Source organism: Phyllostomus discolor, chromosome 7 (genome assembly GCF_004126475.2).
Source record: "Phyllostomus discolor isolate MPI-MPIP mPhyDis1 chromosome 7, mPhyDis1.pri.v3, whole genome shotgun sequence".
NCBI classification, from domain to species: Eukaryota; Metazoa; Chordata; class Mammalia; order Chiroptera; family Phyllostomidae; genus Phyllostomus; species Phyllostomus discolor.
Window position 1 is genome coordinate 116591446 of NC_040909.2, and position 23372 is coordinate 116614817.

Below are 23372 nucleotides of genomic sequence, written 5' to 3' on the forward strand. Positions count from 1 at the left end.
TGTTTATTTTTATTGTTCTATAAAGGGAACACTACTACTTAACATATTATAGGAATTCAGTGATAGTAACTTATATTATTCTGAATGTTATTCTTGATAAATACCATATTAGTTTTTATTGCTTGCCAGGGAATACACTTGGTTGTCTATGCTGACTTAGAACATGTTTTGGCAACTAACTAAAGAAAAATTTTTTTCAGACAAGGCTCGGCTTTACCTTCATTTAGAGCAGGTTTTAAAAAATAGTTTCCCTATGAATCATACTCTGTGTGACAGCATGGATGGACCTGAAGGGCACCATGCTAAGTGAAATAACGCAGTCAGAGAAAGACAAATACCACACGATTTCACTCAAATGTGGACAAAATGAACTAACAAGCAAAATAGACACAAACTCGTAGATAGAGAGCAGGCTGACAGCTGTCGGGGGGTGGGCTGGGAGCTGGGTTGGTGGGGGTGAGAGGATTGAATAAAGAAGAAGAAAAAGGAAAATAATTCATGGACAGCGACGACAGTGTGGTGATTGTCCAGGGGAGGGGAGTGAGAGGAGGAGGACGGAATGGGGGAATAAATGATGGACGGGGACTTGACTTGGGGTAGTGAACACACAATACAGTGTACAGCTGGTGTGTTGTGGAATTGTGCTCCTGAAACCCGTATAATTTTGTTAACCAGTGTCACCCCAACAAGTTGAGTAAAAAAGGAAAAAATAAGCCCTGGCTGGCGTAGCTCAGTGGATTGAGCGCGGGCTGTGAACCAAAGTGTCGCAGGTTCAATTCCCAGTCAGGGTACATGCCTGGGTTGCAAGCCATGACCCCCAGCAACCGCACATTGATGTTTCTCTCTCTCTCTCTACCTCCCTCCCTTCCCTCTCTAAAAATAAATAAATAAAATCTTTAAAAAAAAGGAAAAAATATTCACCTTATTTTTTTAGAGTAGTCATTAATCTTTTGCATTCATCATGTAATGAAGCCTGTTTTTCATTCTACGATAATTTTTGGCTTTGGCTTTGACTTTGATCTAACTTTTAAATACACAGTCATTTACTATTAAGCCAAACATGTATTGAGGGCACATGCAGGAACTGGACCACAATAATCCTGTATACTCTTCACACACTCTTTCAGCATGATGAGTCCCTACCGGTACTCACTGTGATTCATGTATGAACTAATAATTTTAGACAGACCTCAACGTCCATTGAGCTTCTATAATCTTAAAATTGTTATGGTCTCCTAGACACAGTTAGTGATCATTAAACATGGTTGCACTGAATAAGAGTTAATCAAGACAAATTTTCAGTTACCCTGAAGAGAGTTTTAACAGGTTGGTTGGGGTCAGTATTTAGATTTTATTTTAGCTGCATGCTCTCTGGAAAATTTTTAATTAGATGTTCTCTGGTTTTCAATGTAGACCCAGTTCTCAAAGCACACAGTGGTTAGCATATTGTAAATTTAAAAAATAGAATTAAATTATAGCTAATGCCATATCTACTTTTAATTTAATATTTTACATATTTTGTCATTAGTACAGCCCGGTGCTTTTTGTTTTCATAATCAATATTATTTTCTACTCTAAATAAGGAACTGTGTTAAATTTATGAACTTGATGAACCTATTTAGGATATTTACGACTTTGTTTTTAGGCATTGATGCTTTTTTGGTTTTGTTTTGTAAATATACCATCAATGATTTATCACCAATGAAGGGCAAGTATTTCCTACTTGACAAAAGCTAAGAAATTGTGAACAACTCCTCGGTGACATAGTTGGCATGTTTTCTGTCATGTGTTTCAAAGGGAGAAGAGACCGTGTTGACTTAGAGAAGTCAGGGGTGGGGAAGACGGTGTATATTGATTTTCTACCAGGTGCCAGATGCTATAAAAGGATCATTACATGTGGCATCTCGTTTAAGATGCTCAAGGTCATCAGCAAGTAAAAAAAGAAATTAGAATTTGGAATCAAGTCTATATTATGCAAACTTGATTTTTTTCACTCATACTACTTGTATACTTTGTCAGCATATGTCTGAGATACGTCAGAAAAGCTTGGTCAGGTAGAGAGATGGGTGGAAATCGGATGTTAAAAATGGGAAACAGAAAGAACATTCTAGTCAGAACCTCCAGGATAAAGGATAGAAATCAGAAATCATGTTTGAGAAACAAGAAGGAGTTTAGTTTGACCAGACCAGAACAACCTTTGGAGGAGCAGGAAGAATACAGACTGGAAAGGAAGGTTAGCAACTTACTGTAAGGGACTTTCAAACGCGAAGACAAGGAGTGTGGACTTAATTATGAAGGCAGCAGGGAGCCACTGAGGGTTTAGTGCAGAGAAGCAATATGATTACAGCTGACAGCCGTCTTAATAAGGCTTAATAAATAGTACAGTTTATGACCTTAGGCCAACTGCTGAGCAGAAGCCAAAAGCTGTGCTACCGAATTAGCAAACCAATTACTGTGAGGGATGATGGCCTGAATTTAATCTAAGGCGTCCTATATGACGGAGTAGAAACTCCTGGAAGTGTAAACAAATATCTGAAGTGACAGGTGACATGTCTTCTGAGAGCCAGCTTCCTTATTTGACTCCACAGTGCCACGTTGTGAAAGCGCCTTAACATGCCCTGTGAGTTATTTTTCACCATTTTTAAAACCTCTTTCACTTGTAAATGTTCAGTGTACTTTTACGGCTTTTCAGCAGGCCCAAGATCTACTGCCATCTGTCTCATTACTTGTATTAATGCTTTGCCATCTTTATGGGTATTAATATGCTTTGCCAAAAAGGAAGACATCATTATGCTATCTGCAGTTTGAATGAACAGCTGATGTTGGCTACAAGACAACTTTCAAATTTCAGTTCTAGCGACCAAGATAATGTTTTTTAAATTTGGAGAGTGAGCCACATAAAAATCGTTAGCTTTCTTTATCTTTTGATTATTTTAAGAGGATTTTAGCGTGTTATGTGTATGTGCACATACATGTGTATGTATAGTCACATGTGCAATGAAAAGAAAGAGAGTAAGAGTCAGAATATGCATATACGCATGTAAGGGAAGGGCTAGATGTTAGTCATACTGCTTCTGTCTGAGAAACAGCTCCTGGCAAACAGGTTACATAACTAAGTTTTTTATAAAACATATTCTCTTTAATACGTTGCTGTGATTAGTTCTACTCTCACCCTTACTGCTTCTGTAGTCATAAATTTTTGCTCCCTTCTCTGCATTCCAATATCATTTTGAACTTATATAATTTTACTTATTACATTATGTGTTTTTCCTGTCTCGTATTTCTGGGAAATATCCAATAGGTTGTGAAGTACATTGGGCTGGTGGGAATGCATAAATCTGGCCAACATCGCCTTGAAGTCTAGTCTTCCTGCTCAACTATTTTTCTTTTTCTTTTTTTTAATTTTAATCATTGTTCAAGTACAGTTTTCTCCCCCCTACTCCCATTCCAGCCCAGCCTCCCAACCCTCCCCCCTTCCCCCCCATTACCCCCCACCCCTAGTTTTTGTCCATATTTTTCAAGTAATGTTGACACCAGGGGTCAAAATGCTACTTATTTTGCCATTTCGTATCTTCAGACTTAAATGCAAAGTAGCAGCTTTGGAAAATTTTGTTTTATTGGGTGTCTTAGCCATTTGTGGCTGGTGAAACTTGGAAGGGCCCCTGATTTAGGATTTATCAAGTTTCCTCTTAACTTAGAATGTTAGTTAACAATACAAAGAAACAAGGTTGATGCAAGAAAGGAAGATTATTAACAGACTTAATAAGAACATCACACATCAAATAGATTTTTGTGTGCCTAGTGGATCATTTTAGTGTCTCACAATTAACACAGTGCTTTGAATTGTCAAGTTTCGCCTCTGCCTTATATCTGCTGTGTGACCTCATCTGAAAAAATGGCAGTAATAGTACCTACATCATAGTCCTTTGGAGGATTGTACAATAATTTCTGTAACATCTCAGATATGGTGGCCGTCAGATAGTAAATATTCCATTGATGTAGCTATTGGAACTCTATTATTACACAAATATGACATGATTGTACAAATAAAAGAGAATGCACACTTCTTAAAATTATGGATCTATCACTCAAGTCTGAGTAAGATTTGCTATAACATGATGTGTATAGTACTTGTTCTTGGTAACTAATTATTTCTCACTTCAGCTTTTGAGCCTGAGGAAATTCATTTGCTTCAACTATGATCAGAAAACACCTAGTAGTCTAAGTAAATTTCAAATGCATCTTTGAGCCCAATAAGCTCATTTATCAAACTGTCTGCTCCTAATATAATATAGCTACTATCTACAAAAGCTATTACTGTTCACAGAAACACGTTTGAAGTTTCTCAGCCAAATTCTGAGATGTAAACAGAAAACGCTGGCAGCAGTTTCAACTTCTACCACATTGCATCAGCATCACTGTGTTGTCTTTATACCTGTGAAATACATGTGGCTTAGCCAAGGTCCCAATCAGGAATGGAGAAAACACTCAAAATGGGTAATTTGAAGAGAGCTGAATAAAGGGGTGATTTACAAAGGGCTGACCAGAGCGTAGGGAGCTACAAGGGAGAGGGCAGTAACCTCCAGGGTAGTCCTTGGGGGGGGGCAGGGGTGGTGGGGAGTGGGGGCTTCACCGCCCCCAGGCATGAGTCAGCAAGGACCGCGGAGACACAGGGCTGTGCCTCATCCTAGCAGCCCTTCCCTGGCTGTCGGCTCACTATTGAGTGGCCAGCTGTAGTAAAGGAACATCTTAAATTGCAACTTTTGACAGAAAGAATTTGATTATTAGGAAATTTTTTTAAAAGACGTTGAACCAATGGAGGGGAGTCATTTGGAGCTGTGGATGAAATCTGCAAATTTGGGATTTTGTAATTTTTAGTTTTTATTTTATCTTGTAAGTGAACAGCTCAATATATACTAGTATATGTATAACATAAGACATACAAGATCCATTTGAAAATATACTAATGTGTTCATCTCCCCTCACCACCTTTCTGTAGATTTCATGTCCTTCTTTATCTTACAATGTCCTTGTCATTTTCTGGCCCTTTGTTCATAGCAAAATGTCTGATCTTTTGAAATCATTCTGAAACTCCTGTTGTTTGTTGGTGGTTTGTTCTGCAGAATGCTTTAAAATGGATATCAGCAATGGAGATGAATAAAATAGTATATCTTTTTTTAAAAAGATTTTATTTATTTATTTTTAGAGAGGGGAGGGAGGGAGGGAGGGAGGGAGAGAGAGAGAGAGAGGGAGGGAGGGAGAGGGAGGGAGAGAAACATCAATGTGTGGTTGCTGGGGGCCATGGCCTGCAACCTAGGCATGTGCCCTGACTGGGAATCGAACCTGTGATGCCTGGTTTGCAGCCCACGCTCAATCCACTAAGCTATGCCAGCCAGGGCTAAAATAGTATATCTTTGCTATGGACCCCAATGCAGCAGCCATTGAAAATCATGCTATTTATTTATTTTATGGAAGAGAAATACGTGTCCAAAACAACTGGAAGAAAAGTGGTTGCAAAACAGCACATACTTACATGGGTTGATAGATAAATAGGTGCAATTTTAAACATATCTCTAGGTATGTATGTGTGTGTATATGTATTGTGTGTGTGTGTGCACCAAGATGTCTAGAAGAGTTACCCAAATATCAACAGTGATTATCTCTGACTGATGGGATTCAGAGTTATTTTACTTCATACTCTTCTTGTAATTAAAAACATTTTTACAATGAACATAGATTAGTTCTCAGAACATAAATTCTTTTTGACTTTGGGAAAATGCTCAGACCAAAAGCTCATAACCATTAAAACTACAACACTATTATTAGGAAGTAAAATAACCCACCCCTGTATTTATCATCAGTGACACACCTGACTGCATTGACCTGGCTGCATTTATCTAATCATAACATATTTGCTTGTGGCATTTTGGGAAATGGAAGCCTGGGAGTTTTCTGAGGGGTGGCGCACTGTTACTTCAGTCGCTCAGAGCACTATGGACAAGAAAATATACCTTATCCTGACCAAGCATCTTGGTTCCCAGAATTCACAGTGACTTGGAAGAATGTGCTCAATCCCCTAACGCTCTGTGGGGGCAAGTGCATTGCAAGCAATTTCTTATCCTCTATTTACAGATAGAGAAGTTTGAAGAGTAAGTGCTATTGATTGGGTTGATCAAGTTCACACGGTGACAGTTGGCAGCTCTTCCCAGAACATCCCAGTCCCTGGAGTCTGGATCTAGTCGATAGCCTGTTGGCTCAAAGCTAAATAGATGATAGATGAGCTTGTTATATGGCGAGAGACATGGGGAGCTGAAATCCATGAAGCCTGTGAGGAGACTTGTTCCTACATCATGCCCCACTCCCTCTGTGGGGCTGCAGAGCGCCCCCACCAGGGCAGAATGGGGATCCCTGCATCTCCAGCTCTGTGTCAGTGTTGCTACATTGTTGGGAGACAAGCTCTTAGCCACCCTCTGGTTCTTTGTTTCTAGTTTGGGCAGTTAATTCAATAGATTTTTTTTAATAACTGGAACTTTTTATTTGCTAGTGCAACTGCAGTAGTCTGAACTAACAGATTTATTTTATTGTATAGAATCAGATATAACCAAAATCACTATTGAAATCAATATGGATATTAGGCTTTTCACTTAAGCCCCTTTGTTTTTTTCAGAAAGAATATAACCACCTGCATAAACATATACACACTATTTCAACCCTCTTCTAAAGGGTTAAAACCGAGCCCTCAGAAAATCAGTAGCTCAAAATACTTAACTCTCTGGGGCAGAAAATAAGGAAAGCATTTTTGTGTGAAGTGGAAGAAAATAACTTGTTATGTGGCAAGAGGCATGGGGAGCTGTTTGTTGTTTTAAAAAATGTCTTTAAATATGCCCATGTATGAATTTGGCAGGATGATTTAAAGAGAAAAGGAAAATATAGATGGTAAAATTGTAAGAGCAATTTAATATATAAGGAAGCCATATTGAAACATGTTGACAATTTTAAATTACTTTTCTTATAAAGATATAACACATCATAAAACTGGTTATGAATTGGTGGTCATACATCTTTATTTGTTAATTTATAGAATTTGTGTTCTAACATTTGTCTTTACTCTTTGAAGTTGTGAAGAATATATCTTTCTTATATATTTCCTTACATCTGAGAAATAAAAACCTCATTCCTTATTTAGAGTTTATGTGATCCACTAAATTAGCTGTGTTTATTTTTAATCCTCACCCAAGGATATATTTATTGATTTTTAGAGAGAGAGGAAGTGGAGGAGAGGGAGATAGAGAAACATCTATGTGAGAGAGAAACATTGATCAGTTGCCTCCTGCATGCGTCCCAACTGGGGTTCTAACCCTCAACCTAGGTACATTCTGTGGCTGGGTATCAAACCCACAACCTTTTGGTGCAGGGACAACACTCCAAACAGCTGAGCCACCCAGACAGGGGTAGCTGTGTTTTAAAATCATTGTACCATTAATATGTGCAATTGCCTATAAAATCATAAACGCCTAAATCTCTATACTCATTAAAACAATTGTATCTACTGTTAAATATTTAGTAGTAAAAATATTTCATATTTAAAATATAATAGCTTAAAATTAATAAGATATACGAGAGGGAGGTGGGGAGGGCTGGGGGGATGGGCTGGGATGGGGATAAAAGGCAGAAAACTGTACTTGAACAATAATTAAAAAAAAAATTAATAAGACATAACACCATAATTGGTGTAAGTTAAAGTTTTGATATTTGAGCAATGTTCTCAAGTCAAACAGACTGTGATCTGTTTTCTCGTATGACTGTTCTATACACTGAGTATGCACAAAAAAGAAGCCACTATACAGTCATTTTTACTTTTTCAGTTTATCTTAACTAAATACTAATCATTTTTTATATATTTAAAGTCTCCTATCAAATTCAGAAGAGAAGAGTGACCCCCAGCCAATGAATTGGTCTTCATTTCATTTCTGAAGAGTTGAAGTGTGATGGAAGCTCACAATATAAGGAGAACTATTACTAAAAAATAAAATTATAAAATGTAAACACAGTCAAGATCAGTAGCCTCTGAATTTATTTGAGGGTGCACCTACCAATAAAAATGTATATGCATGTATTTATTAGTAAATTATATCCATGAGCTACTATATGTACTCTGTACATAAAGCATTCTCAAAATAGTTATTAACATTAATAGAAATTTTTAATATCTTTTATACCATTCCTAAACAGATGTTTTTTTGAAACACCTGGGTATGTGTTTCAAATACATATACACTTTGGAGATCACTAGATAGAATTCTAGTCTTCCCTTAACCTATTAAAGCAATTCTGCATTGTATAATTGGAAAATGAATGGAAAACTCAGATTTACCAATTTACAAGTATATTAGTTATCTATTGCCAAAATAATACTATATAACAACCTGCCCCAAAACATAGTGTTTAAAACAGTAAGCATTTAGCATTATTCGCCAGTCTATAAGTCAGCTGTGTGATTCTTCTGAACTCAGATGGGCTCACTCAGTCTGCAGTTTAGTTCTCTGGTGGGGAAGTGGTTTTTCTGATCTTGGCTGGGTTTTCTCATGTGGCTAGCTATGGACCTGCAAGGTTGGTCTCAGCAGGAACAACTGGACTCCCTTCCATATCCTTGCCCGTTATGTTCCTTCAGAAAGTTAGACTGGAAGGTTCTTACCATGATCTCAGAGAAGCAGGATTGGGAGCTTAAATGACCAAATGCTTTTTCAAGCTTTTGCTTCGATCATTTATATTTCTATCTCATTGGCCAAAGAAAAGCAAGTTACCCGATTAGACTCAGCATCAGATTGGAAGGGGAACACAAAATTAAGGAATAAAAGGCATGAATATGAGAAGCAAGTAATTGGGGTCCTTGATGCAATCAATCTGAATCATCAAGAAAGCCTGTGTTTGAGACTTCTGGTCAAGATGGTGGCTTACCACCTCACACAACCACATCAAAATTACAACTAAAATATAGAACAACCATCACTCAGGACCATCAGAAATCAAGTTGAATGGGAGTCTGACAACTATAGAATTAAAGAAACCACACATATCCAGACTGGTAGGAGGGGTGATGATATGGAATGAACTAGTCCCACATCCATGTGTGGTGGATAAAAATTCAGGAGGGTTATCTTGGGAGCAAAGGGTCCCAGCCCCACACTAGGCCACCCAGCCCAAGGACCCAGTGACAGAAAGATAATTCCTATGACTTCTGGCTGCAAAAACCAATGGAGTTTGAGTCAGTGGAAGAAATAGCTGGAGTCCCAAGTAGTTCCCCTTAACGAACGCACACATGGGCTTACTCGGACTAACTCCCTCAGAGCTCCAGCACTGGAGTAGCAGCTTGAAAGGCACTAGTGGCATATTGGGAGGAACTGAAATGTCTGGCATCAAGGCAGAAGCTGGGTGACATCTTTCTCCCAGACAGAAAGGTGGGTAGAGGCCATTGTCCCTTCCCTGAACCCTCCCCTGACAGAGCCACAGAGCCAGCGGGTGGGTTCCATATCTGAGATTCTATCAATCTGGCTAACACTGTTTGCCCTGCCCTGGAGATTCCCTGAGACTCCATCCCACCCAACTTATGGGCCCTTCCAAGCTGTTACCCAACACTTTTTCATATGAATGGCTGGTTTTGGCTCATACTTCACAACTTCCTAAATCCTATCAAACAAGCAGTAGCCTGCCTCAGCAAGCCTCCAGCCCCTATACCTCTTGCTAAGTGGCTGTAGGCCAACCACTAGCAGCAGACAGCCTAGATTCATGGCTAGCTTTCCCTGGAAATCCTCAAGCTCAGTACAAGTAGCAGCCATTTCAGATTGCTTTGTATCTCATGCAAGGTGGTCCCAGGCAGAACATACGTGGGGTCTGACCTTGGCCTGCACCACAAGGGAAACCCCAGAGCCTGTGCATGCAGTGGACAGCTACAGATCACATCAGAGCACCACCATCCTTCACCTGCACAGCTGATACTCCATGGAAGGTAGAAGTTGATGGTCAGAAGTCACAGTCAGTCCTTGCAGCCAACTCGCCTAGGTAAATCCCTTCCATTGACCTGCCAACAGCAACCAAGGCTCAACTACCAGAGGAGAGTGTATTCAGCCCACATGAATGGCACACCTTGAGTACCCAGCTAGGATGTTGAGGAAGGCTGTGCCACTGGACCCTACAGGACACCTACTAGGCCATGATACCAAGACAGACAGCCAGAGCAACTCTACCTAATACATTGAAACAAACATAAGGAGGCTGCCAAAATGAGGAGGCAAAGAAATATGGCCCAAGTTAAAGAACAGATCAAAACTCCAGAAAAAGAACTAAACAAAGTGGAGCAAAGCAATCTATCAAATGCAGAGTTCAAAACACTGGTTATAAGGGTGCTCGAGGAACATAGTAAAGACCTCAACAGTATTAAAAAGATCTGGTCAGAAATGAAGGATACACTAACTGAAATCAAGAACAATTTACAGGGAAACAACAGTAGATGGATAAAGCCAAGAATCAAATCAATGATTTGGAACATAAGGAAACAGACAGACAGACAAACAAACAAACAAAAACCAAACCAATCAGAACAAGAAGAAGAAAAAATAATCCCCGCCCCCCCCCCCCAAAAAAAAACAAGGATAGTGTAAGCAGCTTCTGGGACAACTTCAAGCATACCAACATTTACATCATAAGGGTGCCAGAAGGAAAAGAGAAAAAGCAAGAAATTGAAAACTTATTTGAAAAAAATAATGAAAGAAAGCTTCCCTAATTTGGTGAAGGAAATAAACTTGCAAGTCCAGAAAGCACAGAGAGTCCCCAACAAGATGGATGCAAAGAGGCCTGCTCTAAGACACATCATAATTAAAATGTCAGAAGTTAAAGTCAAAGAGAGAATCTTAAAAGCAGCAAGAGAAAAGAAGTTAGTTACCTACAGGGGAGTTCCCATAAGACCATCAGCAGATTACTCAAAAGAAACTTTGCAGGCTAGAAGGGAGTGGCAAGAAATATTCAAAGTCATGAAAAGCAGGAACCTAAAGCCAAGATAGCTCTGCCCAGCAAAGATATCATTGAGAATTAAAGGGCAGATAAAGAGCTTCCCAGACAAGAAAAACTAAAGGAGTTCATCATTACCAAACCATTATTATATGAAGTGTTAAGGGGACTTATTGAAGAAAAAGAAGATCAAAACTATGAACAATACAATGGCAATAAATACACAGGGATGTAAAGCACAGTATAGGAAATGGAGTAGCCAAATAACTTATACACTCGATCCATGGACATGAACCATGGTGTGGGGATTGCCTGAGGGAGTGGGGGGTCCTGGGTGGAGGGAGGAAAAGGGGAAGTTATTGGGACAACTATAATAGCAAAATCAATTTAAAAATCTGCAAAAAAGAAAGTCTCTTTTCCACTTTAAGGATCTGTAGTTGTATGCTACTATATATTATTTTTTTAAATTGCTATCCAGACTCTAAAGGCCTTTAATTTCTGGTTTATTCATCCTACTTTTCTTCTTTTGTATGTCTTTTGCTATTCAATCTTTTAAATACTTTATTGACAGTCATGCTTGAATGTAAAGTAATGCTATGTCTTGGACAATATTCATATTCATAATTGTTTTTCTCTTTTCTTTAAGAAGTAGGGTTGTACATGATGGAGACAAGTTTCAGTGTGGTCTTGGGCTTCTGGAGTATCTCAGCACATGAATAAAAGTGGATATTCTCTGAATAATTCTTGACTTATTTCTGCAGGAGAATAATCAATTTAAAAGATTGTAGTGATTATGTGTAAGGTCCCTGGAGATGGCTTGTATGGGTCTCAATTTGAGTTTCACTGCCTTCAGTTCTGTGACCCTGGTTAAGTTTTCAAAATTCTTTTGTGCCTCAGTCTCTTCATCTATAAAGTTAAGGTGATAACAATACTTATCTCAGAGTGAATTTGTGAGGGTTAGATAAAAGGATATGAACATTACTTGTGATGCTTTCTGGCTTATAGTAAAACATAAATATTGGATATTATTATTATAATCACTGTTTTAATGTGATTTACAAGTAAATAAGTAAACTGAACCTGGAATAGTGATATCAGGAAATTTTTCAGAAATATTTTTGAAATTTTTATCATTTCTCCCTCTTTTGCTTTAATGAAGTTAAAGTGCCCCAACAAATATTTTTTCCCACTGATTTTAATTCTGTGGTATGCCTCCTCACTCAATAGACTGATTCATTGATTATATTCACTGGCGCTCAGAGACCATAGGACACAGCTTCCCAGAAGACCTCCAACAACCAGGCTCGCAGCTGTGGCTGGTGTGGGTCTCACATTTGGATCTCAAGTTCAGCTCTCATTCTGGGTTAATTTTTAGGACAATAAAAGGGACTAGCACATCCTGAAAAGGCTGAGAACCACCCTTGCAAGGGTCACTGCCTGTTCAATTCTGGTGCTTTAATTAGCAGCTGCTGTCATTGTGACATGATTGTGGCTGTTTTCCGTCTCCGTGAAATGTCAGCATAGGAATATTAATTTCTTAACTCTGTCATTGTCTGCAGGGAAGAAGAGTACATGATTATCTGGAGCTATGTGAAGGGTATGTTCTGACAGGCTAATCTAGCGCTCTGAAAAAGTGTGAGAAATCTTTTGGATGAAAACTAGTGACAAATCAATGTGTGATATCTCAGTATGGAATAAACAGACACCTGGGGCATATGAGCTTGATTGGGGGACAGGGACTGAAATGTTTCACCCTTAGCCTAGTGATGAAAATATTAGCATCTGTTGTATTTACAGTATATTTGGCTGCAAAAAATAATATTTTTCAGTATTATTTAATTAGAAATGTCTGTGATAATATAAATGATCTATAATTGCACAGTCCAATATCAAGGAACTAAACTTATTATTTAATTTTAATCAACTTAAAATTCAAAGCCAAATATAGACAGTGGCTACCATATTGGACAGCGCAGCTATAAATGATGGCCTAACCAAGTACTATGTCTTTTCTTGTTTCTCACATAAGACGAAATCTGGAACTAGGAAGTACAGGGATAGTGTATGTGCTTAAAGACGTTATTAAGAAAATGAGCTCCTTCAGAGTACTTTCTCAGGAGCCCTAAGGTTCAGCTTTCATCCTCATGGTCACAAGAGGGCTGTGCTCCAAGGCAGCTGGTCTGTACTCAGCACAGGAAGAAGGATGTTGGGGAAAAAGTTAGGTCACTTTAGGAGGCTCTTCTGTGTTACTGTCAAAAGACTTCTGCCTACCTCTCATTGGCCAGGACCTGTTACATGGTTACCCCGCCTGCAAGGGAGACTGGGAGTTTATGTATTTCTCTGTCCAGTGCTGTTGCAGAGAAGGCCAAAGGAGGGAAGGCTGGAATGGAGAGGGAGTGTGCTGGTCTACAGTTTTCCCGTAGCAGACACTTTCTTAATTATCCGATGGAATTCCACAATCACGGGCCTGGAGTTGTCAATATCTTTGTCAAAGATCTAGGTGACAAATTGTACATGACACTAGACTTGGACTTGAAGGCTATTTAGCACCACAGAATATAGAGCTAGAACTTTGATGGAGTGGATCAATGATGACGAAGAGTGCTGTACCTAAGGAAAACCGACGGACTACTGTAAGTGGTCTTTGAATATTAAAAGCAACTGAGCATGTTGCTTTGGAATTACAAGTACTAGAGTTAGAGACTCAACACCGAAATGTTAACATATGAAGGCCTCTCATGGTTACAGGATGTGTGAGAAGCACAATCTGCTGCATCCTGTGCCCATGAGTCCCCCTCGAGTACCCTTCCCCCACATTAAAACGTATCTTCTCAACCATGAGCAGATATGTAAAACCTCCTTTTGCAGAACAGAAACCTGAGGCTGGGAGCACTGAAGGGGCTTGTCCAAAACTTTACAGCCACTGGGTGACATCGGGATTCCGATCCCAAGATGTGTGAAGCAGAAGGGAGCCAGGGCTCTGCAGACACTCAGCCCTGGGCTCAGTGTGGTCCCTTCACGTACTAACGTGCGCGCTCTCTAAGATCCGTATCTGCTCAGCTTTGTTCCTCAGATGGAAATTCATTAAGAGTGGCTGCCCTATCAGATAAAATTGGCCCCCAGTACCTCCATCCACCCTCTGTCTCTGAGTAGCAGGGGGGAGGAACCCTTCCCTAGACAATGCACTCCTCCAAAGGTAAGAATTTCTTCTAATTATCTTCAGATCCCAGCAGAGCATCTAGCACATAGTGGAGACTTAAGAAATAATTACTTTATCAAACAATGATCAATAAGTCTCTTATTTTTTGGAGGACTATTAGATTATGTATATTTTTTCTCTATCAGGGACAATTGAGTTTTTTCCAGGCTGTTTTGAGTTTCTCAGTTTTGCTAAGAAAATACGATTGTGGAATGTAGGTAAATTTGTGAATGTCTTCCAGTATTTAATTCTGCATATTTAAAGCTTATGCATGTTCAGTTCAAGTATTTTCCAGTAACTTCCACAATAATTTATCTCTTTGCATTGATGGTTATAGAGGTTTATGTTCACTTAAAATGGAAACTAAGAATCGAAGGATTTCTATAGCCTATTCTTTGTGTCTGGCTACCTTTATGCTTTCCTTTGCATGATGTGTTCATATCATTTATTTCCTTTAAGCATTTTCCTAAAGTCATAATCCCTTGAAAAATGAATGTATTTTTTGAACATCCCAAGGCCCATTGCAAAAAGTTGAAAGGAACTGTATGTGTTATATAAACCAATAGACAAGTTAGTTTGCTTAGTCTTAAAAAGGAACCAATGGGGTGAAATTAGCTAGCATTTTAAAAATATACAGCACAGATGGGAATGAAAGCTAAGTTTATCCCCTACTTTCTTCAGATGTAGATTGTGCTCTTTACCTGACTTCATTTCAGAGCTAAGTGAGGGAACATTTAGTACCATGTTCAAAATACCTTGGTTTTAACAGCTGCCTCAGGAGGAAAACTCTATTGATTTTATAATCCTAAGAAGAAAGATTTCACTTACCTAACTCTCTCCTCTTCTGAACACCGACTGGGTGTAAAGTGATATTCTGAAGCAAAGCCAATGCCTACTTTATAGAAGTTATTGCACTGAGGACTAACCCGGATGCAGAGAGCCTGGAGCGCCTTGAATCCGATTTTACCGTGTATCTTCCTATCCTGGTCTTTCCACTTCTGGAGAAGTTAACAGGACTTTCTTATGAATATCCACCTCTTCCAGTAACAGTAGACTTCAGGGATTTCCTGGGCCCTCCTCAGCTCAGGTGAAAATGGTTTTGAAATCTCTTTGTTGTTCCCTGTACGTGTAGAGGGAAACATTCATTTTAGAGGTCCTTCCGTTAGGAACTGGGCAGTTTCTGTACCTTACTTGCTACCCTTGCAATTCTTTGAGGTAAATGTTATTGCTCCATTTTATAGCTAGATTAATGCCTCTTTGGATAATTGAATAACTCACTGTGGTAGATTAAATAACTTGCTACTGCTTCCATTGAGAGGTACACTTTAATTGCCCTTCCCTTGAATTTGGGCTGGCCGAGGGGACTTGTTTGACCAGCAGTGACACTCTGACTCAGAGGCCAGGTTATAGGAAGCCTTATACCTTCTGCCCACAACTTCCAGGACACTTCTTGGCGTCCCGAGGCCACTGTGCTGTAAGGAATCCTAAAATATGCTAAACCAGCCTGCAATGGTTTCTGCCCCCAACCTTTGGAGCCGTCCCAGCTGAAATTCCAGCATCATGGAACAGAGATGAGCTATCTCTGCTCTACCCAGTCCAAACTGCTGCCGCACACAATCGTGAATTTAAGTCATAATAAGAATAAGATGATGATGATGGTGGTGGTGGTGGTGATGGTGATAAGTTGGTGTTTTAAGCCAGAACAGGTAATTGGAATACTTCCCAACTTGAAACCCAGAGCCTCTGGCTCCAAAATCCGTTCTTGACCTCCTGATAATTGTCAGTTGCCTATTCTTCTATGATATTTTATTAAATTTATGATTTGTGACCACAGGGATATAATTGAGTAAGTGAGATTGCTCTTATAAGAATGCAGAACTGGAACCAATTTAAAATAACTGTCGTCATGATTTATTTTTCTTTATATCCCAAAAATCAAAAGGTATATTGTATTTTTATTTATTCAATTGTTTGCCTCATCTCCCAGAATACAAACTCCACGAGGACTTCATTTTGCTCCTTGTAGCTTTACTAGCACCCACACCAGCATCCGGCATAAGTAGGCGCTCAAGGAAGACATGTTGAGTAAAGGATGAATGAAGGAACCAGTGATTCACAGTGAAAAGAATGCATAGATACTACTTTTTTCTATGTGGAGTATAAATCTTCTGGGAAAATATGATAACTAGAATAGTACAAAATAATAAAGCAAACATCCAAACCCAGAATTAACAAATGTTGAGATCATAACATGTTCGCATCAGAGTTTCTTCTCTTAAAGAAGTAAAGTACTAGAATGTTGAGTCTACCTGTATTCTCCTATTCTCCTTTCTCCTGTCATAGGGGCAACCTTTTCTATGTTTGACATGTATATTCTTGAGATTTCCCAACATACTTTTATGCACAAACAATATGTCTGTTTGGCTCTGCCTTCAAAGTATATCATAATTCTAGTTCCTTTCACCTGCTCTTGCTACTCCCCTCGGCCAACTCCTATCACATTTTCCCAGGATTGCTGTGCCATCGCCTAATTGTTTTTTGCTGTCTCTCTCTCCGTCATACCCCGACAAACTCTTTATCTTCTCCACCCAGCAGCCAGATCGGTCCTTTAAAAAACATACATTAGATCATGTAACTTTCCTCCTCCTAGCCGTTCAGTGGTCTCCGTCCAGTCTTGAACAACATCCAAAGTCCTTGCCATGTTCACCATGGCCCTGTGTGATCCAACCATCAGTTCTCCCACTTTCCTCCTTGCTCCCTGTGCTCCAGGCACACTGGCCTCCTAGCTGCTCAGGGAGCACATTTCCCTCTCTGGGCCTTTGCATTTGCTTGTCCCTCACCTTGGATTACCCTTCCGCAGGCCTGTCTCTTATGGCTTCAGTAGTCACTGCTTGCATTTGGATTTTGTTCAAAAGTCACCTCCTGGTTGGCTGGGGAGACCAATCAATCTATAGTTGAACTGCCTTCACAATCCCTTACCTGGCTTTATTTTTCTTCCACCACCTGACAGAATTTGCATATGTATATAAGTGTGCATGCATTTATCTGTTTACTGTCTATTTCTTGATCTAGCTCATAAGCTTTTATTTGGTCAGAGAACTTCTTTGATTATATCCTTTTTGTGCTTAGAATAATGGCTGACATAAAGTAGGTATCCCAGAAGTTGAACGAGGAAATATTGAAATAGAGTGTTCTATGATTTCTAAGACTACATATAAGTTATATCATACTGTATGTATCTTGTGGCATCTTGCTTTTTTCAATCAGCATTCTTTCCAAAATATGTCCATGTTTGTATATACGTATCTCCATATACATATGGATATGTATCCATCTATCAAGGCCAGTCATTTTAATTGTGGTATATTATTTCATACATTTTATTTATCCATTCCGTTATTTCTAGATGGTACTTTTAGTTTTAGTTACTTTTATTTTTCACTTTTTAAAACACTGCTTAAAGAAACACTCTTTTAAATATATTATTTGTTTTTCCTTGTGGATGTGTAACAGAATAAACATTTCTGTTGTTTTAACCTACGAGTTAAATTCATCTATAAAAGTAATTGCATTGAAATTATTATTATCATTTTTGCTCAGAGAATTAGTCTACCATTCATGAAATGTTCCTATGCAAACCTAAAAGTCATTTTAGGAGGGAAAAATAACCAACATAAAACCTTTTTTTAAGGAAGCATATTACATTTCTCCTTTAAGTCTCATACATTTTAAATCATGTGCATTTCTGACCTTGCACCCTAGTGATGTATGTTTTCTGCTATTAAAACTAAAACTTTTCATTTTGATGTTATATACATAGTTTGTGTAGGTGTGCATAGCAATATGACCATTTGAATTACTGTGGACCCAGCAGTTTAAGCAACACTAATATTCCACCAAATCAGAGAAACTTTTCAGAGGGTTTTGTGTTTTGCTTGCTAAAATTTAAGAAAAGCCATTGTTGTTACAAAATTGTGAACTTTGTTAAACTGAAAAGGTGATGAAAAAACACTGAAAAACTCAGTAAGAGCTGTAATACTGAGGCATCATGTACACAATTACCAACAGAATTGGGTATTTCAATCTCTATGTATTTTGATCATAAAACTATGAATGCCACAGAGCAGATAAAATACAAAGTTTAGGGCAGTTTGATGACTTATAGTTTTTGTCAGGATCTTACAATTTCACGTGATGGGAAATCTAGGTACTAATAATTTGTGTGAAGTCTCGGGACAGAACTGGCTCCTGTCAGGCCTGAGCCCAGGGAGCATATAATCTCCTTCTGTCCGTCCCTTGGCCATGCCTTCTCCCAGTCAGCTACCTTCACACACAGCCTTCCCTGTTGAGTGGGCTGAATGGCTTCCAACAGCTGCCTGCTCACACCCACTCAGCTCTCCAGTCCCCAGTGACCAGCCATGCCGCCTCTCCCTGCAGTTCCTCCACAGTTCTGGAATTCAGTATCATTTTCCTTGTTGGCCTGGCCTGAATCACATGCTCCCTCTGGGCAGGAAAGTAGGTCAGCACAACTCAAACCCGTGGAGAGAAGTGGTACATTGTGCCTTCCCCCAAAAGACATGGGGATGACCTTTGGGTGAAAAATGAAACAAAGTAACATCCATCCATCCTATGTACCTTTGATCCAATACTAGGAAGTGTCACAGTCCGGGTTCAAATTCAGATTTATAAACTCTGAAGTACTTCTTACCCTTTATGCTGATCTTCATCTCTAGGTAATTGTTTAAAATACATCGTGAGATAATTTCTCAATCTCTTATAATAGATAAATCTATGACTATTGTAGACATGAATAATTGACATTTTAATTCCATTTGTACTAAAATGGAGAAAATATCTGTCACAGAGGGGATTCACGGGAGTGCTCCCCATCTATGGGACTGCACTGATAGTATGCAGAATGGACACCAGTTTAAGAAAGAGTAGGTGTTGTCTGGATTATCATAGATTTATAATGTATTGGTTTGTCCCTACACTGGCACCCACACCCGATCCCCCAGAAGCTGGGGGACATTAGCTCTGCTCTGAAAAAAGCAGTGCGGCATCTCCTGGACAGCTGTGCTCAGGGGTGCCATGTGGAGTACCGCACAATTTGTCCTTAATACTAATAAATGCCACCGGGCGGTCAGCACAGTGAAAATGTGCGTTTCTTTCTCTATGCTGGAAGCACTGCTGATTTCAGTAAGTGAACGTTATTTGAATTATCTGGTGTATAGTTAAGAGTAAAAAGAGAATTTCATTTCTTTCTCGATCCAGGTGACAGAATAATTTCCAACTCAATAAAACTGGATTGTTAAATTTTACTGTCGACCAAGCTTGCATCTAAAAATATCAGTCCATAGATGAATGGATTACTATCCAGGCTTTCTACTCTCACTTGTTTCTTTTCAAGGAGGCACTGGATTTGGGGTGAAGTGATGAGGTCATTGGATATAGGCAGTTAAAGAACAACGTTGAAAACAATACTTGGCAGTTGGAATTATTAGTAATAAAATAGTAATAAAAGTTTATGTTTCATCTTAGAAAAACATAGTAAAATATAAAGTAGTGCCAAATTGAAATAGAACGTGAGCACAGCATGTTAGATGACCAGTGTTTTTCACCAATGGCGTCTCAGGTTCAGTGTATGAAATAGTGCCCTCTCATTTATGACATCCCCACAGTATAACTTAACCATCATTTATGTTTACAGCTGAGCTTGGACTTACAAATATCTGTTAAATATATCCATTCCTCTTTGACTTTTTTTAAAAAAAGAAACAATCTTTTGAAACATTTCATTTCAAATTTCTTGTAGAAAATTTCTATGTGTACACCTTCAAACAACATCTATATATACCATACAGATATTAAAATTAGGAGAATTTAATAAAGATTGCAGTGTTTAAGAACAAATATAAAATATCTTATATATGACCTTGGGTGATAGGCATTAAGAATTCAAAGAGTTCTTTTTCTGATGTTTCTAAATCCTTTTTCTAATGAGTCTACTGACAGAGCCCTTCATTTATAGGAAATTAAATGGAAACTACTAAAGCAGATCTGATAACATCCACCTGCTTTCCTGTTATTAAAGAGCCCTGCCATGCAGTAGAGAAAACAGACATGCTGATCTCACTTACTTCATTTCTAGCGTAACTTTATGGGCTGCTGACAAGTTTGTAGTCATTTAAGAGGCTTATTTTGGCACTAAATACCCGAGAAGGTGAACCCTGAATCACTAGACAAACTAACAACAAAGAGGTAAAAAGTACCATGAGGCCTCACTGCTAAATTTTACGTCCATCCAAACACAGGCAAATGCATCTGCAGGACTCTGAGGCTGACAGCCTGGTGCCCATCGGCTGGGAACTGCTCCTTAGTAACTGGGCATGGTTCAGGGCAACACCCCCAGATGGCACTGCTGCAGCCTGAGCTAGAAGACCAGCCTTATCACCTTGCCTGGTTCCCCTGTGCCCTCTCCTCGTTTTTGCCAAGACATGGAACATCCTCCTTGATTGCTGTCCCTGGCTTTTCTAGACTTCATTTACCTTTTCAGTTTACTCTAGACATCCACTTAATCAGATTTTACCTGAATAAAAATTCTAAGGAAAGAAATAAAAGGACTGTCATGCTAATTGGATCATAGTTTAATGAAACCTTAGGACGAATTTCTGTGCATACTAAGTCGTCTCTCACTGCTCCTCTCAAAATCAACAAAAATGTAGCTTCTTCGAAAGGAAAGTGGCAAAAATGCGGGTTTTTGTTGGACCAGATGAAGTCCTCCCTTACAAGCAAGTTGGCCTTCGTTTCTCCTGGGGTTGGGACTCCAGAAAACAGAAGCATTAACCAGACCACAGTCTAGGCATATTTTTCACACCCTAGTGTGTGCAGGGGAAGCAAGAGAGCCCCTTCTCACTCAGCTATGAAATGTTGGTTGGCTTTATGACGGTTTTCTTCTCCAGGTCAAGCAGATGGATAAGCGCGGAAAATATAAATGTGATGAAAGGTGGCTCATTCCCTTTTGCCGTTATCTCTAGAAATCAGCAAGGTAGACAGACACCTTGTGTGTTCAAATGTGGTTTCCTGGCAGATTGGCTTATACTCTGAGGAAACTGCTCTAACTCATTTTTACTTTTCTTCGCAAGTCAAGGTGTGGAAATGCCCTGGGTTTATCCTATTCCATGGCTTCTCTGAATCAATAGGAAGTTTCTCTACTTGGAAATTAAATTTTTACAATGATCTCTGGTGGAAGAAATCTAAGTTTTTATCCCACCCTCAACATACCATTAAATGACGTTGTACTTTTTTTGCTGCTTCCATTTGTTACGATGCTGGGTAAATGATACCTAAGGATTGTTTTCATTTTTTAAAAATTTTTATTGATTGATTTTTTTTGGAAAGAGAGAAAGAGCAAAACATTGATTTGTTGCTCACTCACTGATGCATTCATTGGTTGCTTCTTCTTGTGTCCTGACCAGCGAGCGAACCTGCAACCTTGGTGTATCAGGCTGACACTCCAACTGACAAAGCTGCCCGGCCAGAGCTCATATTTCCATTTTTAATGTTACCATCCACATTTCAGATTTTGAAAATATATTAAAAGTTAAATGTTTTTTGAAGGCATTTTAAACTTTTTGAGGTATTAGTTTAACAGTAACCGAGAATTATGGTAGTGCTTCACATTAAATTACCAAATCGACCTTATCTAATTATTTTTCTTTTACTATTTAGGAAGAATATTCTGGTGATGTGAAGGTGAGGGGAGTGTGGTAAAGTGGTCGACAAGCTAGTCTTTGGGATCTTAAAGGATAGAGTTCAAATTCCATCTCTGCCATTTACTATTTGACCTTGACTACGTTTCTGCAACCATACTGATTTCCATTCTTTCTTCGGTTTAGTGGAAATAGGAATAGTACTTGCCTCACAGGCCACTGACAGATTAAATAATGCATTGGTACTTACCACGTCGCCTAGCACATAGCAAGAACCCAACGAATTATAGTTACAATGGTGTTGACATCAGTATTTTTGTATTCTTTGGTGGTTAAAAGTCTGATATGGGCACTCTCTCTAAATCACCAATGTGGGTGTGTTTGTTTGTTTTTTTGGCGTGCTACAAAGATGTTCCACCGCAGCGCTACCTAGCATTCACTAACACATCTTATTGTCTGGTTTAAATGATGAGCTGCAAAGAAAAAATACACTTGTAGATGCACATTTCCCACATACATAACTGAAGACCAATTGCGTTTAACACCCACCTTTGTTGTACTCACTAAACGTCATGTTCAAAGCTTGCTCTGTGGAGTTTGGGATCTTCGTTTTCCTTAGTTGCTTTTCAGCGTGCCAGCCCTTCCCCCAGCAGCCTGCCTGACAATAAGGAGGTATGGGAGGAGCTTGCCAGACGTCAAATACCCGCCTCACTAGTAACAGAACCTCATCAGATCCGACTGGCTCCCACAAGGCTATAAGGTTGCCTCTGGCCTGCGCAGAAATGACGAAGGACAAAAACAGCCCAGGGTAGGTGGGATCTACCAGCTTCACCTGCTGTTACTTCTTCTGTTATTATGAAGAAACGTTTCCTAGTTCCATTATCAAATAGAGTTCTGCTTTCTGTGCTCGTGGGGAACCAAATCTTTGTGTTCATGGGACCAACCAGATGGATGCCTGTTGCTATTTGTTTCCTGGTGAAATGGGACCATGAGCAGGGCAGGCTGCCAGGGGCATGAGTATTAAAGAAAGGGAAACCCTCCGACACGCTCGGTCTGCTGTATCCATTACATCTGATTCCTTTCCAAACCATACCGCTTTGTCATTTTTTAATGTTATGTCTACCAGTTGTTTACTAAACCTCTTCTTGTGTGGTTTAAATGATGTTAAGGGACATGGAGAGATAATTATCCTTTTTACTCTCCATTAAAAGTATCTTAAGCACTTACATATTTTAGTATGTTGTATTTAGCTTAATCTATTATTTAAAATCATCTTAAAATAACTTAAAAAAAACAAGTCATGAGAGATTTTGTGTTTTTCTGAGAATAATGGTTTTTCAAGCACTTTATATTTTAAAGCAACAGTGGTGTAGGTTTCACAGTATAGAATATGTCTTGGATATTCTTGCTTTTCAGCTGCATGTGGGCACGGGTGGTACCCGAGGGATCATTCTAGA

At 39.1% G+C, this 23372-nt stretch overlaps 1 protein-coding gene across 5 annotated transcripts in view; it reads left to right on the forward strand.

The window, feature by feature from the left end:
* OXR1 (oxidation resistance 1) overlaps window positions 1-23372 on the forward strand; it is a 376616-nt gene that overhangs the window by 121057 nt on the left and 232187 nt on the right. For 3 of the 5 annotated variants that reach the window (XM_036031343.1, XM_036031344.1, XM_036031345.1), the window contains exon 1: window positions 22683-22723. The exons of the other annotated variants lie outside the window; for them this stretch is intronic. In XM_036031343.1, coding sequence (XP_035887236.1) covers window positions 22698-22723 — 26 coding nt within the window. In that variant the 5' untranslated portion in view covers window positions 22683-22697. Of the gene's footprint in view, window positions 1-22682; window positions 22724-23372 lie in introns of those variants that run through there. 5 annotated transcript variants of the gene reach the window in all.